Raw genomic sequence first — 12,368 nt, forward strand, 5'->3', positions numbered from 1 at the left:
TTTGATTTCACAATCCAATCCAATCCAATCCGTATATAAATATTGATTTATTTGAAATTCAGTTAAACTTGGTGAGCCTGTTAAACTAAAAAAATCATTTAAAACTAATAAAACTGGGTTTATATAATACTATACAATTTTACTCTTATTAAACCTTAAAAGAATTAAAATTTACAAGATTTTAATTGAATTAATGCTAAAATTTGTAATTAGTTTTTTTCTTTAATTACGTAATAGACTGTCAATTATTTAATTAATATATTTGAAATTATGTTTTATATATATTAATATGTTTTATATTTTAAAAATGTAATAAATATTTGATATTATTTAAAAAATACATAATAATTTAGTAATAGATTGAACCAGTTAATCATCCGATTAAATTGGTTGAACTGCAAACTCGTACGATAACTGATTTTATCATTGATTTGGTTTTAAAAATATTGCATAAGACAATCACAGTTAATGAGAAATTGTAATGTATTTAGAAATAATTACAAATATGAATAAAATATATATAATTAATATCTTAAAGAAATTAGTAAAAAAAAGATTAAAATTATAGAAATATATAGATTTCAATAATCTATTAAATATCGAGACCGATGTTTAATATGATAGTAATTTATGGATGGTAATTCCTAAAAAGGGCAGGGTAATAAATACACTGATTTTATTAATATATCTGAATATGATGGTAATTTATATTTACCTAGAAATAATTACAAATCTAAATACAATATCTGTAATTAATATCTTAAAAAAATTAGTAAAAAATAGGTTAAAATGATTGAAATATATAGATTCTAGTAATCTATTAATTATCAAGACAGATTTTTAGATATGATAGTAATTTATGGAAGGTAAATCCTAAAATGGGCGGGGTAATTAATACAGTGATTTTATTAATATATCTGAATATGATGGTAATTTATATTTAATCAAAATCATTCTATAATAATTATTACATTTAAAGTTGCATGATATTACAAAAAAGCTGCTCACATCAGCACCGTGTTTCTTGCGTGTCGTAATAATTTAATTATCTGAAATTACCCTTCCTCTTTCTACTTCGTAAACTCCTTCGCCTAAACATTCCTGTGTTGAGTTGTTTCTGTTCGGCTCTCTTTTTTAGTTTGATTTTTTTATAGGCTTTGATTCTCGCTTCAATCTGCCTGATTTGAGTGATTTCACCGTCGATAGGTACGAGTATGTTTAATTTCAAGGTTAATTTACTGTTTCAACTCGTTTCAGATGTCAACTTGATTCTTTCTTGATTTGAGGCGAATAAGCTTTTGCTTTAATGGATATCTGATGTGGTTTCCGTTTGATATGTGTAGCTTCAAAATATCGAGGGAGTTCTGGAGTTTTCTCAGCTCGGTTTGCCTTTTAAATGATAAATAACAGGAGTAGAGGTTTTGTCTGAGGAAGGATTCGTTTGGCGAATTGGCGAACTTTCCAGAGAGAGGCTATTGCGTTTTACAACTCTGGCCGGCGCTCTAGTTATACATTGGCCAGCCAGCGGCTTAGGAGAGAGGTGTCTGTTTCCCGGTCCTCGATCATTTTTATATTGTCTCAGCTCATTGGTTTGGTGCCTTCCGGTTGATTATGGCTAACTTTTGATCGGACTGATTATCCAATGTGAACCTAGTATTCAACTCAATCTGTAATATTGAGATGTGGCTGCGTAAATATTGAAAAAGCCAACAAGAAAAAAACAAGATAGTTAAGCTCTACTGTGTCTTGAGGAACTCAAGTTGCTGAATTCTTGATATGGCGAAACTTAATTGCTTCTTTTTACGAATTGGGAAGAAGAAAAAGAATAAGGTAAGAATCAAGTTGGTTCTTGCACGAATCATTCTTATTTTACATTTTGTAGTTATGTACCTTATGAGATCTAACTAGCTCATCTTAAAAAAAAATGTGTTTGTAGATGGATGTGAAGTCGTCAAGGGATGCCGAATTTTCAAACAAGATTGCAGCCCTGCAAATCAATACTGATCACCCTGTGAAACCTTTTCAAACTGATGAGCTCAAATTGACATCCTTTAGTGTCTCGGTACCTTATGACATGCAAGATAATTCCCTTTGCAATGTCAAGGTGATGAGTCATGAAAGTCCTGTTGGGAATGAAGTGGCAGAGATAGCGTATGAAGGGGAAGATGAGCATGAAGAAAACATATCTGTCAAGAGGGAGTTCTCTGACTTTGATCTCCAAGCACATGTAACTAATTCAGGTGAAGAAGAGGTTGATCCTAGTAACCGAAAATCCGGTTGCTTTGATTCAATTGATAAAGCAGTGAATGGACAATTTAAAAACAAAGATGAGAAAGGTAATGAAAAGGGTGTTGATATAATCCAGAGTGGACATGTTAGTGATCCAGGGATTGGGAAGGCCGAATTCTGGGCCTCACCGAAGCTTCAGCGCTCCTGCTCTAATTTGGAAACAAGGGTTGTGCTGAGAAAGATTGCAGATCAATTGCCTCCTTCAAAATCTGAGTCTTATGATGAATTGCAGGAACTAGCTTCAAAGTTGAGGCAGAATTTTGATCCTGGGAGTCCTGGATCAGTGAAGAGCCATTTGAGTGCTGATAGAGTGATGTTAAAAAAACATTCATCGAGCCAAATTCTGCCTTCCAGGAGTAGAAGGTTGTGGTGGAAATTGTTCCTGTGGAGCCATAGGAATTTGCACAAACCATGGATTTCAAGACGTCAACCAGTTCCTATTGTTGCTGCTCAAAAGCAGCAGGGTGGGTACTCTTCGGATACACTTGAACCAAATAGAGGTATGAATTCTGGAAAAGTTTTATCCCCTGGATCATATACTGATGAATCCTTAAACAAAGGTTGGAGTGGCAATTATAATAATTGCAACCGCAGCTGGGATGGTTTTGATAATGGAATTTCTGCCTTTTGGCCGCATAACCAATGGGTTGCTTTTCAACCAGAATCAGCTTCTTTCAAAAGAGTAAATGAGTGGGTGAAAGGTCTTGAAACGCCAACCCCAATTCCAGTTGTTGATGATGAGGGTTTTGTCTTCCCACCCTCTCATGACACTGGTAAGTCACCAGCTAGAAGTACTGCCCACTTGACTTATCGTACGGATATCAATCTTCCAGTGGAGGTTTTGCATGCCAATAGTGTAATCCAGTCTTTGAATTCTTCTTCAACTGTGGCTCACATTGCTGGTATAGGCTTGAAAGCCATCCCAACAATCTCACGGTTCTCGGGTCTTCGGACTGTTAACTTGTCAAACAATTTTATAGGTATGTCTTGGCATTTTGATAGTATTAAATCTAGTTTTAGTTGACACTTTTTTGTTCTAACAGAGTTGGTTGTTCTTCCGTCATTTGCAGTTCATATAACTGGAGGATCACTGCCAAAGGGCCTTAATACACTCAACCTGTCAAGAAATAAGATCACAACCATTGAAGGTCTCAGAGAATTGACCCGACTGCGAGTACTTGATCTCAGTTATAACCGCATTTCTCACATTGGACATGGTGCCTTTTTCTTCTTGCTTTCAATTATCTTAATTAAATTTCCCTAACATGAAGACAATTCCTGTAATAAGTTGTATCTCTGGATTCTGATGGAATCAGGTTTGTCAAGCTGTACACTAATAAAGGAACTCTATCTTGCGGGAAACAAGATCAGTGATATTGAGGGTTTGCATAGGCTCTTGAAGCTGACTGTCTTAGACATGAGCTTCAACAAGATAACAACAACGAAAGCTCTTGGTCAGCTTGTGCCTAACTACCATTCATTGCTAGCTTTGAATCTGTTGGGTAATCCCATTCAGAGTAACGTCGGTGATGACCAGTTGCGCAAAGCAGTTTGTAGTCTACTTCCAAAGCTAGTGTATCTAAACAAGCAGCCCATCAAACCACAGCGAGCACGAGAGCTTCTCAATAATAGTGTTGCCAAAGCAGTCCTTGGGAGCAGCAGTCAGAGCACCAAAAGAAAAGCAGGGAAAAAACCAAGCCGAAGTGAAGCATTCCCCAGTGGTCAAAGGAGCAGTGCAACAGCCGGGCAGAAAAATAAGAGAAAGTTAAAGAGCCAATCTCATGGCCACTTGCCCTTGAAGACACTATCATCTGCACATGCTTCATCATCCTCTGCACATCTTCTCGGCTAAAACTGCTGTGTGATTTCCGAAAATTAGAGTTTTTCTTTTGGGGGGATTGATTGCTCTCATATCCACCTGAAGACTATTGGTATGCCAAACGTAAAATATGCTTTCTTGTTGGAGTGGTTTTGGTTTTTCAATCAGAATTCCTTATGGTGTGGTTCATTTTAGCTATAATGTCAAAGTGCTGAATCTTCCTTGTACTTCACAGGGAAATTTAAATTAAATGCTTTCATTACCCTATCCTCATTAACAATAATCTGTCTCTCTAATTCACTCACAGCACTTAAATTCAGGAAACTTTTTGCCATCATTTTCAACAACAGTTCGAAAATAATCCGGGTTTTTAACCACACAGTCCCTGAAATCTTCAGGATATCTAATAACGACCTGTTATGATAAATTTAACTCAGAGGAGTCCCCTCTCTTCTTTTGAAACCATCAACAATTTTCCAACCTTATTAATTAAGACCTTGTTTATTTTCGTAGAGTCCTTGATCGACCTCACCTCTTCCACCAACTGCTCCGCAAATTCGATGAATCCAAGCCACATTATGTTGTCTTGATGAAAGTAAAAAGACAAAAAATGACAATCAAAACATCCGACCTGCCGGATTCGAACCAGCGACCTAAGGATGGCTTATAGGTTTTATCCCACTACAGTCCTCCGCTCTACCAACTGAGCTAAGGTCGGCTGATGTGCAAGCGGTTAAAATTATTATAAATAACTGCTGCTACTTATTGAATGAAAATTTTAAATAAAATTTCTTCGATAAATTTAGAGAGGAAAAAAAGATGAGGCCATCGGTCGAAATTTTACCAAAAAATAATAAAATACAAAATGGTTATATAATTTATATCTAAAGTTACACCGGAAATGGATTAGAGAACTTTTCAATTGCTATTATGGCTGATGGTTTAATCCTTCCATATTAATTAAAGCGGGGGAAAATATTAGTTAAACACTATGATCTCTGAAATGTTTATTATAAGGATTAGGGGTGAGCAGGTGTAAATACATAACTAAAAAGGCAAAAACTTGAGGCTTTGCTTATTCCCACCCAAGGTTTTGTGTAAACACGATTCATATTTATTAATTTTCAAAAATTTAAAGACTCATCTATCAATTAAATTTTGATGTTATTATCAAAGATAAAATTATCAATTAAAAATTTTATTTACACTCATATTTTAAAATTATTCTTAAATTTTAAAATATTTATTTTTACCTTCTAATCTTATATTTTTTAGATTTAAAAATTGATTTTTTTTCTCTTCAGCATAAGATTTTAAACTCTTATTTTTTTCTTATTTAGTTGCCCCTTAACTTATTAAAACATTTCAGTTTCATCTCCAACTTTAAAAAATTCTCATCTCTGACAACCATTTACTGTCTCTAGCCACAGACTTCATCTGAGATGAAAACAAATAAGTTTCATCCAAGATATTTGTCTTTGAAAAAATGATCGGAAAGAGAAAACTAATACTCATAGACAACACCTGATCACCAGAGACGAGATCTAAAAACTGAGGAAAAGAGATAGAGTGACACGGCATTGGTTCCTTGAATTTGAGAATTGGAACATACTCTGCATAAGCCGAAACTGAACAGAGACCGAACCTGTACTATCAAGTGCCCTGTGGTCCGGATCTATCCTATGTTTTTCTCACCCTCAATAATGACACCTTTATTTATAAATTAGCAGGGTTAAACCATCTTCGTACAAGTCTGCATTTCCAGCTAACTGTACCATATGGTGGGTGAGACGTTATTTCCACAGAGACTACATTAATTTCCACGAGTACGTACCCAACCTGGTCGATCACATCACATGTATGCAAATTTTTGTATCCATTGATGTCAGATTGCCAGCTTAAAACAGTAAAAGCTGGAGAAGTTTCGAGTACACTTTGGCAAAGGTAAGTTTATTGAAAAAATGTCTTGCGAAAAGCAAGAATATGACAGAAATTGAATAAAAAAAAATTCTTCATACGAATGTACTGACCTGATTTTTTACATACTACAGCAAATAATTCTTATTCTGTAATCATTTTCAAAATCCTAAATCATGGTATTGTATAAATATAAGGAGACATGACATGAAAGATAAATTTTGAATCTAATTGTATACTTTTTCTCTCACTTTCATTGACCTGAATTTTGAGTAATTACATGGTCCTATGTATGCCTTGCGGCTCCATAGAAGGTGTGGTTGGTTCCACCATGGTTCATATTTGTTTGGCTCTCCTCTGTGTTCTGATTTCTTCCTTTCCTTTCCAAATTAATGGTCTCTCCTATTGTATGGTGAGGCTTTATCGTAATTGAACGATGTCTACTAAATGAATATAAATACCATGATCTGACTTCTTGAGCTTCCCCGTAAAACTCAGAATCAGCTAGCTTGTTTCTTAAAGAATGGTTTCTGGCAGATAAGAAGTCTCTCATCACTGTTACTCTCGATTTCTATGACACGTGCATCCCACTTCAGCTTAGTTGTTAGAGCTCTTGCTGACTCAACAAGATGAGTTTCATCACGAATTATCACCCAACCCTGCAGGAAATATCATCATCAGCAAAGGAAGCATGATTGGCACAGACAAACCATCGTAACACGATAGACCTGTGTTATTGCTATGAAAGATAGACTATATTGGTTCCTGACAAAACTATCCTAAATAATTTAGAGAGTACAAGACCATTAAACGTACCAAAAATTCCAACAAGAAAATATTTAAAAAAGACATTGGTAGTTGGCAACATAAACCTAGGCAGCAAATATTTCCTTAGATAAATCTGTTTACACACAGAAACATAAAGTGAGCATACCAATTATTTTAATCTCACCAGCAAACTGACATGCAAATAGTAGAATTATAATTTAAATAGAGTAATTCAATGTGGACGTATATTTATATAATATGTAGTCTTTCTGACTCTCTCACCATATTCCATTATATAGCATATGTTTGTCACCTTTACCATAACACTTTTTTAAATTTCAAGAAGAGGGAGAAAATTGGACAATCTGAAGATCAAGAAAATAGAGACCATTTGGTTTGGGTACCTCCGGACGAAGTATACGATCCATCTCAGTGAATATATCAAGCATGGAGCAACTATGCTGATCTGCTTCAAGGGATAGAAGTCCCGCTGCATGCACCAAATCGTAAGTTCTTGGGTATGTTGGGAATGCTTCACACCTGAAAGGAGTAAAAATCAGAACATGCATTTCAAAGTTCAGCCCACATTTATTATTTCACAACTCAAATATTCCCCAATTTGAAAATACTTTTAATGTTTATTTTTATGGCTTATTTCGGAGTGAATGCTCATCCCTTCAAATCATGCAAAACAGTATCATGGATCAATTTCCTATGTAGATTCTCCGGTCCAAAAAGTTTGACACTTTATCATTGCTAACCATAATTTATAATAGAGAAATAGCACCATATACAATGAGTCTTTGATTAAAGGTTCAGAATAAACCATAGTACAGTTAGGATATACTAAAGTTCATTCAAAGGAAAAATTAGAGCGGTCAAGAAAATTGATTTACCAATTATGCAATACGCCAACAAAGCCTCTGTCAAGAATCATCGGGAGATAGTTGGTTGCAATAGTTGGGACCACATTTATGACCCAAACTGATTTCCCTTTTTCCAGTAATGCAGAATTAAAGCCACCAAAATGAGCATTCATGTCCATCACATTCCTAACCATGTTATAAGGTGGAGAAGGATCTTCATCGCCGGGTCTCTTAGGATGATCTGAAAATATTAATGGGGACAGAAGAGACCAATAGTTACTAACTGCTGATTTCCAATGTTCAGTATCCTCACTGAATTCTTCTTCATCTACACCTGATAAAATAGTTGAAAAAAAACAGACTAGAGTTAAGTGACACAAACTAAATATGATTGGCCGACAATTTTTATACCATAAAACATTTTTCTCTATCATGCTATATAACCATTTAAGATATAAGAATTACCATATATGGCAAGGTCTCTCTTGTTTAAGTTAGCTCTGGACGGCCAATTTGTCCTCTCTTCAATAGGAATCCATCGGCGGCCGTGTGTTCCACTGATACAGCCTCTAAGAGGTAGGTAATATGGAGATTCAACATCATGGACTTTGCTGCAGATAGAAGGGCCAGAACCAGGCTTCCTAGACATATAACCAGTTGGTACCAAATTAGGACCACCTAATACTCTTAGGTACTGAAGGAACAACATGCATTTGATATCTATGTGTGTGTCTGAGTGTCTGTGCTAGAGTCAGCATAATTTTATTCCGAAGGTTGTATAACTAGGGAAAGTCAATAAAATATAATGATTTTTGCCTCACCGAGAACTATAACAACTTGCTTTACTAGTCTTTTTCCATACAACAGTTTCGTCTTGCTGTGACAACTGCTCCCAACAGAGATTTTCTGCAAAATCACGAACAAAGTTCCATCTTTTCTGATTCTCCTTGTTACGGAGAAAACGCTGTGGATTGGTAAGAGGTGAAGTCCAGACAAAATATCCACCTGGCTTCAAAACTCTGTCAGCTTCAATTAAGAGAATACCATCTGTTCCACATAGCATGAGTAAATAAAGATTAACTCAATTCTGGTATCCAAACAAGCAGGATTAAAGAGCAAAGCATCAACTAAAGATTAATATCCTGCAGCAGATTATAATAATTTCTTTGTTTCAATTTGTGGTTAAGGACAGAAGTGATACAGTAGATCACATAATTTTTATCACTTCAACTCTCCTTTTGTGCAAGGGCGATAGAAGGTTAAGTTTTTCATCCTTTTACAGCAAATTCTGCAGTAAAATAATGTAAAAGAACAGGATCATACATCATGTTTTGGTCCACCATACAATTTTAAGTTGCAGGAAAAAACTTCAAAACAAGATTCACACTGGGTGCTGCTGCTTGGATGCGTGAATTATTATTTGCAAAAGAATAAAATTGGAGTTGATGTACATATTAAGCATGAAGTTGAAGATGATATCAAGCTTCCACAAATATTTGACATTTACCTTTTTGGTCCCAATCAATGCCACAACGAGCACAATGCAACATGTCAAAGGAAAAAGACGGAAATGGCAACTGTTTTGAAGTGAAAGCCCCAATCATTGCAGGAAGTCCTCTTTCAAGAGTTAGTTGAACTTGACTGCCTGAGGCCTCATAATTTGCAATGCACATGGTTAGGAGCTGTTGGGAAGAAAGATGTGCTCCAAAGCTGCCATAACCACATCCTATATCCAAGATGGTTCTAACCTGCAAATTTTAATATTTTCTCATTATATACGAGAGAGTAATTGATGTCCGCATGTTACAAGTATGGCTGATGCAAGATATTGATGCAGTGGTATACTAGTTTTGACATAATTATGATATGACTGGAAATATCAGGGATCTATAACACATTATACAGTGAACATTAAAGAAACGAACAAATTTTTAATGGTATCAAGAGTGAATAGACTGTGTTCTATCCTACAGAGTTACTGGACCTTAAATGGTATATTACCAGAGTAAAATTTCAAGTCAATGGAAAGATAAGAATATATTCAATATAACATATTGCAACAAGAATCTTATCAACTAAGATAAGCTAATTAAGTGAAAAATAACCTGAAAAACAAGAACGATTAACATGGGGGCATAAACATCAGGACGGCCTAAATTTCTGCTTTTTATAGTTGGGTTTAAATTTTGCGTAGTCATTCACTTACCCCAGCTTGTCTGAAGTTAGATTCATTTCTCAGCCCAATCATTTCTGCTATTTGATGAGAGTAGTCTTCAACGCCATCAAACAGTAGTGAGGCTGAGCGAAAGGAAATCTGCTCTTCATCCAACATCATCATCCTGCAAACACATGGGATTAATAAAAGAAACAAAAATTTACAGTTCAAAGAGAGTTTCCAAATAGGAGAATCTTTGCTCACCTCTTGGTCATGCTTCCAGAGGAAAGTACCTCTTGGGCAGTAATTTTAACATTTGCAACCCAGATAACATCTCTTCCAGTTGGCCACCTAAGTGGAATCCTATAATTCACAGGAGGAAGAACTAAACAATTTTGCCTTGACCCACCTTCACAGTGTCGATCCAACTCATTACCCTCAGCAAGATTTTGTGAAACATTGAAGCAAGGAACATAATTTTCGGCATCCTGGGTACAAAATTCCACTTCTCTTGACCTAGGAGAACCAACAGATATCTCACCAATTTCCCACAAATCAGATACAAGTTGTTCTTGAAGCTTCCTGAAGTTATGAGATAACTGACTTCTTGATGAGGTAGAAATTGAAATTGCCCACCAAAATGATCCAGTAAGAGCAAAAATTACAATCACAACTATACTCAACTTCAAAAATAGCATCATAAAGTTGTGCCGGCTTCTCGGAATTCCAGTGCTGAAAGGATCAGAAGCAAAACCATTTTCACTAACACCATATTTGGAAGGAGAATTATTGTTATCATGGGAAAGAAACCAAAAAGGGAACCTCTGCGCTACATAGATTTGATCAGAAGAGTGACTTTTTTCCAAATCTTCTTTTTCTTTTCTATCTTTATTCTCTGAATCCCATAAACCATAACCATGGCCATTCCTGGAGATCCGGATACCAGGTGAAGCTCTATGAGTAGGCCTTGACATTTCCTATAATCTGAAACCCCAAAAATAACAAAATTTAGTCTAGAATGAAAGAATACCATACAAATAAAAAGTAAAATTAAAATCGAACGAAGAAAAGATCTCCAGAACAGTTTTTTTAACCTAATGAGCTAAACCTAGATTTATGGTTTCGTTGAACCAAAAAGCAGAAATGTTATTCAGTCAAAAAGATTTTACCCCTACAAGATCACTCCTATGAAAACAGATCCATTAAAAAGCACCAATGAAACCCATCTATAAATAGTATTAAATGCTAATTTAAAACAATTTAAGAATTAACCCAGAAAAAGAATAGCAGGATGAGATTTAGATTTGGATAAAACAAGAGCAAGTGACGCAAGTGCACTGGAAAGCAAAAACGAAAAAAAAAAAATTATCGAAATCACTGTCAGTTCATCTCCAGCAAATTAACTTAGAATTAGCAGTTACAACCAAAATCTCAACCAATCCAGAACACCAAGTTACTTCAGATCAGTCCACCGCCATCTAGTAGAATAACATAGAACCAAAATCCAATGAAAGCAAGAAAAGAAAATAAAAATAAAATACAGAAACTATTAGACTAAACAAATCTAGCAAAAGCAGCAAACTGGAAGTAGCAAATACAGAACAAAAACACTACCTCCAAGTGAAGATAATAAATATAGCAAGAAACAAAAGCGCCGAAAATCAGCAGAATTTCATGAAATAATTTGGTCACGCGACTTGTTCTTTCTTCTTGTTTGCTGTCGTCGTAATTATCTGTCGACTATACGTTACTCTTACCACAAGTTTTAGCTCAGATGAACTCTCCAGTCTCCCCTCGTCTTCGATATCCTGAGAGATGGGAAATCAGATTTTATATGGATCCAATCACGACAATACAGAACTAGTGAAAACTGAATGCTATATATCTTCAGATAGTTATTTATTTATTTAAACCAGCAGTACTTACTATATCTTTTTCTCGCCAGTAAATAATAATTCCCCCCTCAGCGACAGCTGTTCACTCCATCTTGAAATGAAAGGGACTCCGTTGTTTTCTCCTATCCCAAGGAACGAAGAGAATTTACCAGGCAGTGGTCCGCTGATAATAGAATAATTTCTTAGATCTGATCTGAGGACCGCGAGAGACAGAGAGAGGGAATAGATTTGATCATCGAATTTTATAAGTGCGTTTGTTTATTTTCATTAAGTTCACATTTGGCAGTCAGAAACAATCCACTGTAAATCTTTGGCATTAATATGATTCATGCCCCTCTTTTCTTCCTGCTCCTGCCTACCTCCACTTATTTATTTTTTCCCGTTTACTCATCCAAGCCACGACAAACCTTACTCGGCCAATCAATAATATTTTAACTTCACTGTTTAGGCCCAGTGGCTCTTCCCTGCCAGAACCTCGTTGAAATGGCTATTTGACTATTTTCCACAATTTTAGTTTGAAACGTTTTTCCGTTGAATTTATAAAAGAAATATTTTTTTAATATATATATAATTTTAAATATTTAATTTTCTATAATATGTTAATAAGGTATTACTTTATATTAATAAAAACTTACTATAAAATTTGTGAAAAATATCCT

General features: G+C 35.2%; 2 protein-coding genes and 1 non-coding gene across 5 annotated transcripts; 1 reads left to right on the forward strand and 2 right to left on the reverse strand.

Annotated features, from left to right (window-relative positions):
• The first annotated feature begins 1,048 nt into the window (after positions 1-1,048).
• LOC123203417 lies at positions 1,049-4,370 on the forward strand. Its single transcript, XM_044619779.1, has 5 exons — positions 1,049-1,206; positions 1,344-1,830; positions 1,937-3,269; positions 3,360-3,506; positions 3,606-4,370. The coding sequence occupies exons 2-5, from the start codon at positions 1,777-1,779 to the stop codon at positions 4,139-4,141; spliced, it is 2,070 nt and encodes a 689-aa protein (XP_044475714.1). The 5' UTR covers positions 1,049-1,206; positions 1,344-1,776; the 3' UTR covers positions 4,142-4,370.
• Positions 4,371-4,733: 363 nt separating this feature from the next.
• Positions 4,734-4,826, reverse strand: TRNAY-GUA. The gene is made up of 2 exons: positions 4,790-4,826; positions 4,734-4,769 (listed from the first exon to the last, which is right to left on the reverse strand). It is a non-coding gene; the product is annotated as a tRNA-Tyr (tRNA).
• A 1,275-nt stretch (positions 4,827-6,101) lies between these two features.
• Positions 6,102-12,058, reverse strand: LOC123203345 (probable pectin methyltransferase QUA2). 3 transcript variants are annotated; one of them, XM_044619688.1, is made up of 10 exons: positions 11,741-12,058; positions 11,429-11,622; positions 10,079-10,798; positions 9,866-9,998; positions 9,167-9,407; positions 8,481-8,706; positions 8,125-8,300; positions 7,690-7,993; positions 7,182-7,333; positions 6,102-6,684 (listed from the first exon to the last, which is right to left on the reverse strand). In XM_044619688.1, the coding sequence occupies exons 3-10, from the start codon at positions 10,786-10,788 to the stop codon at positions 6,665-6,667; spliced, it is 1,962 nt and encodes a 653-aa protein (XP_044475623.1). In that variant the 5' UTR covers positions 10,789-10,798; positions 11,429-11,622; positions 11,741-12,058; the 3' UTR covers positions 6,102-6,664. The 3 variants fall into 3 exon arrangements, with proteins under 3 accessions (XP_044475623.1, XP_044475621.1, XP_044475622.1); XM_044619686.1 differs by having other exon boundaries at positions 7,198-7,333; positions 11,741-12,054; XM_044619687.1 differs by lacking the exon at positions 11,741-12,058 and having other exon boundaries at positions 7,198-7,333; positions 10,079-10,546; positions 10,637-10,798; positions 11,429-11,673.
• Positions 12,059-12,368: the final 310 nt, after the last annotated feature.

This window comes from Mangifera indica, chromosome 19, assembly GCF_011075055.1.
Source record: "Mangifera indica cultivar Alphonso chromosome 19, CATAS_Mindica_2.1, whole genome shotgun sequence".
NCBI classification, from domain to species: Eukaryota; Viridiplantae; Streptophyta; class Magnoliopsida; order Sapindales; family Anacardiaceae; genus Mangifera; species Mangifera indica.

Excerpts from the sequence above, each read along its gene's own strand:
- LOC123203345 (XM_044619686.1), bottom strand. The coding sequence starts at position 10,788 with ATGTCAAGGCCTACTCATAGAGCTTCACCTGGTATCCGGATCTCCAGG. Across the intron at positions 8,707-9,166 it reads CATTGATTGGGACCAAAAAG|ATGGTATTCTCTTAATTGAA; the intron begins GTAAATGTCAAA and ends TATGTGGAACAG. Across the intron at positions 6,685-7,197 it reads ATCGTATACTTCGTCCGGAG|GGTTGGGTGATAATTCGTGA; the intron begins GTACCCAAACCA and ends TATTTCCTGCAG.
- LOC123203417 (XM_044619779.1), top strand. The coding sequence starts at position 1,777 with ATGGCGAAACTTAATTGCTTCTTTTTACGAATTGGGAAGAAGAAAAAG. Across the intron at positions 3,270-3,359 it reads CTTGTCAAACAATTTTATAG|TTCATATAACTGGAGGATCA; the intron begins GTATGTCTTGGC and ends CGTCATTTGCAG. Across the intron at positions 3,507-3,605 it reads CATTTCTCACATTGGACATG|GTTTGTCAAGCTGTACACTA; the intron begins GTGCCTTTTTCT and ends TGATGGAATCAG.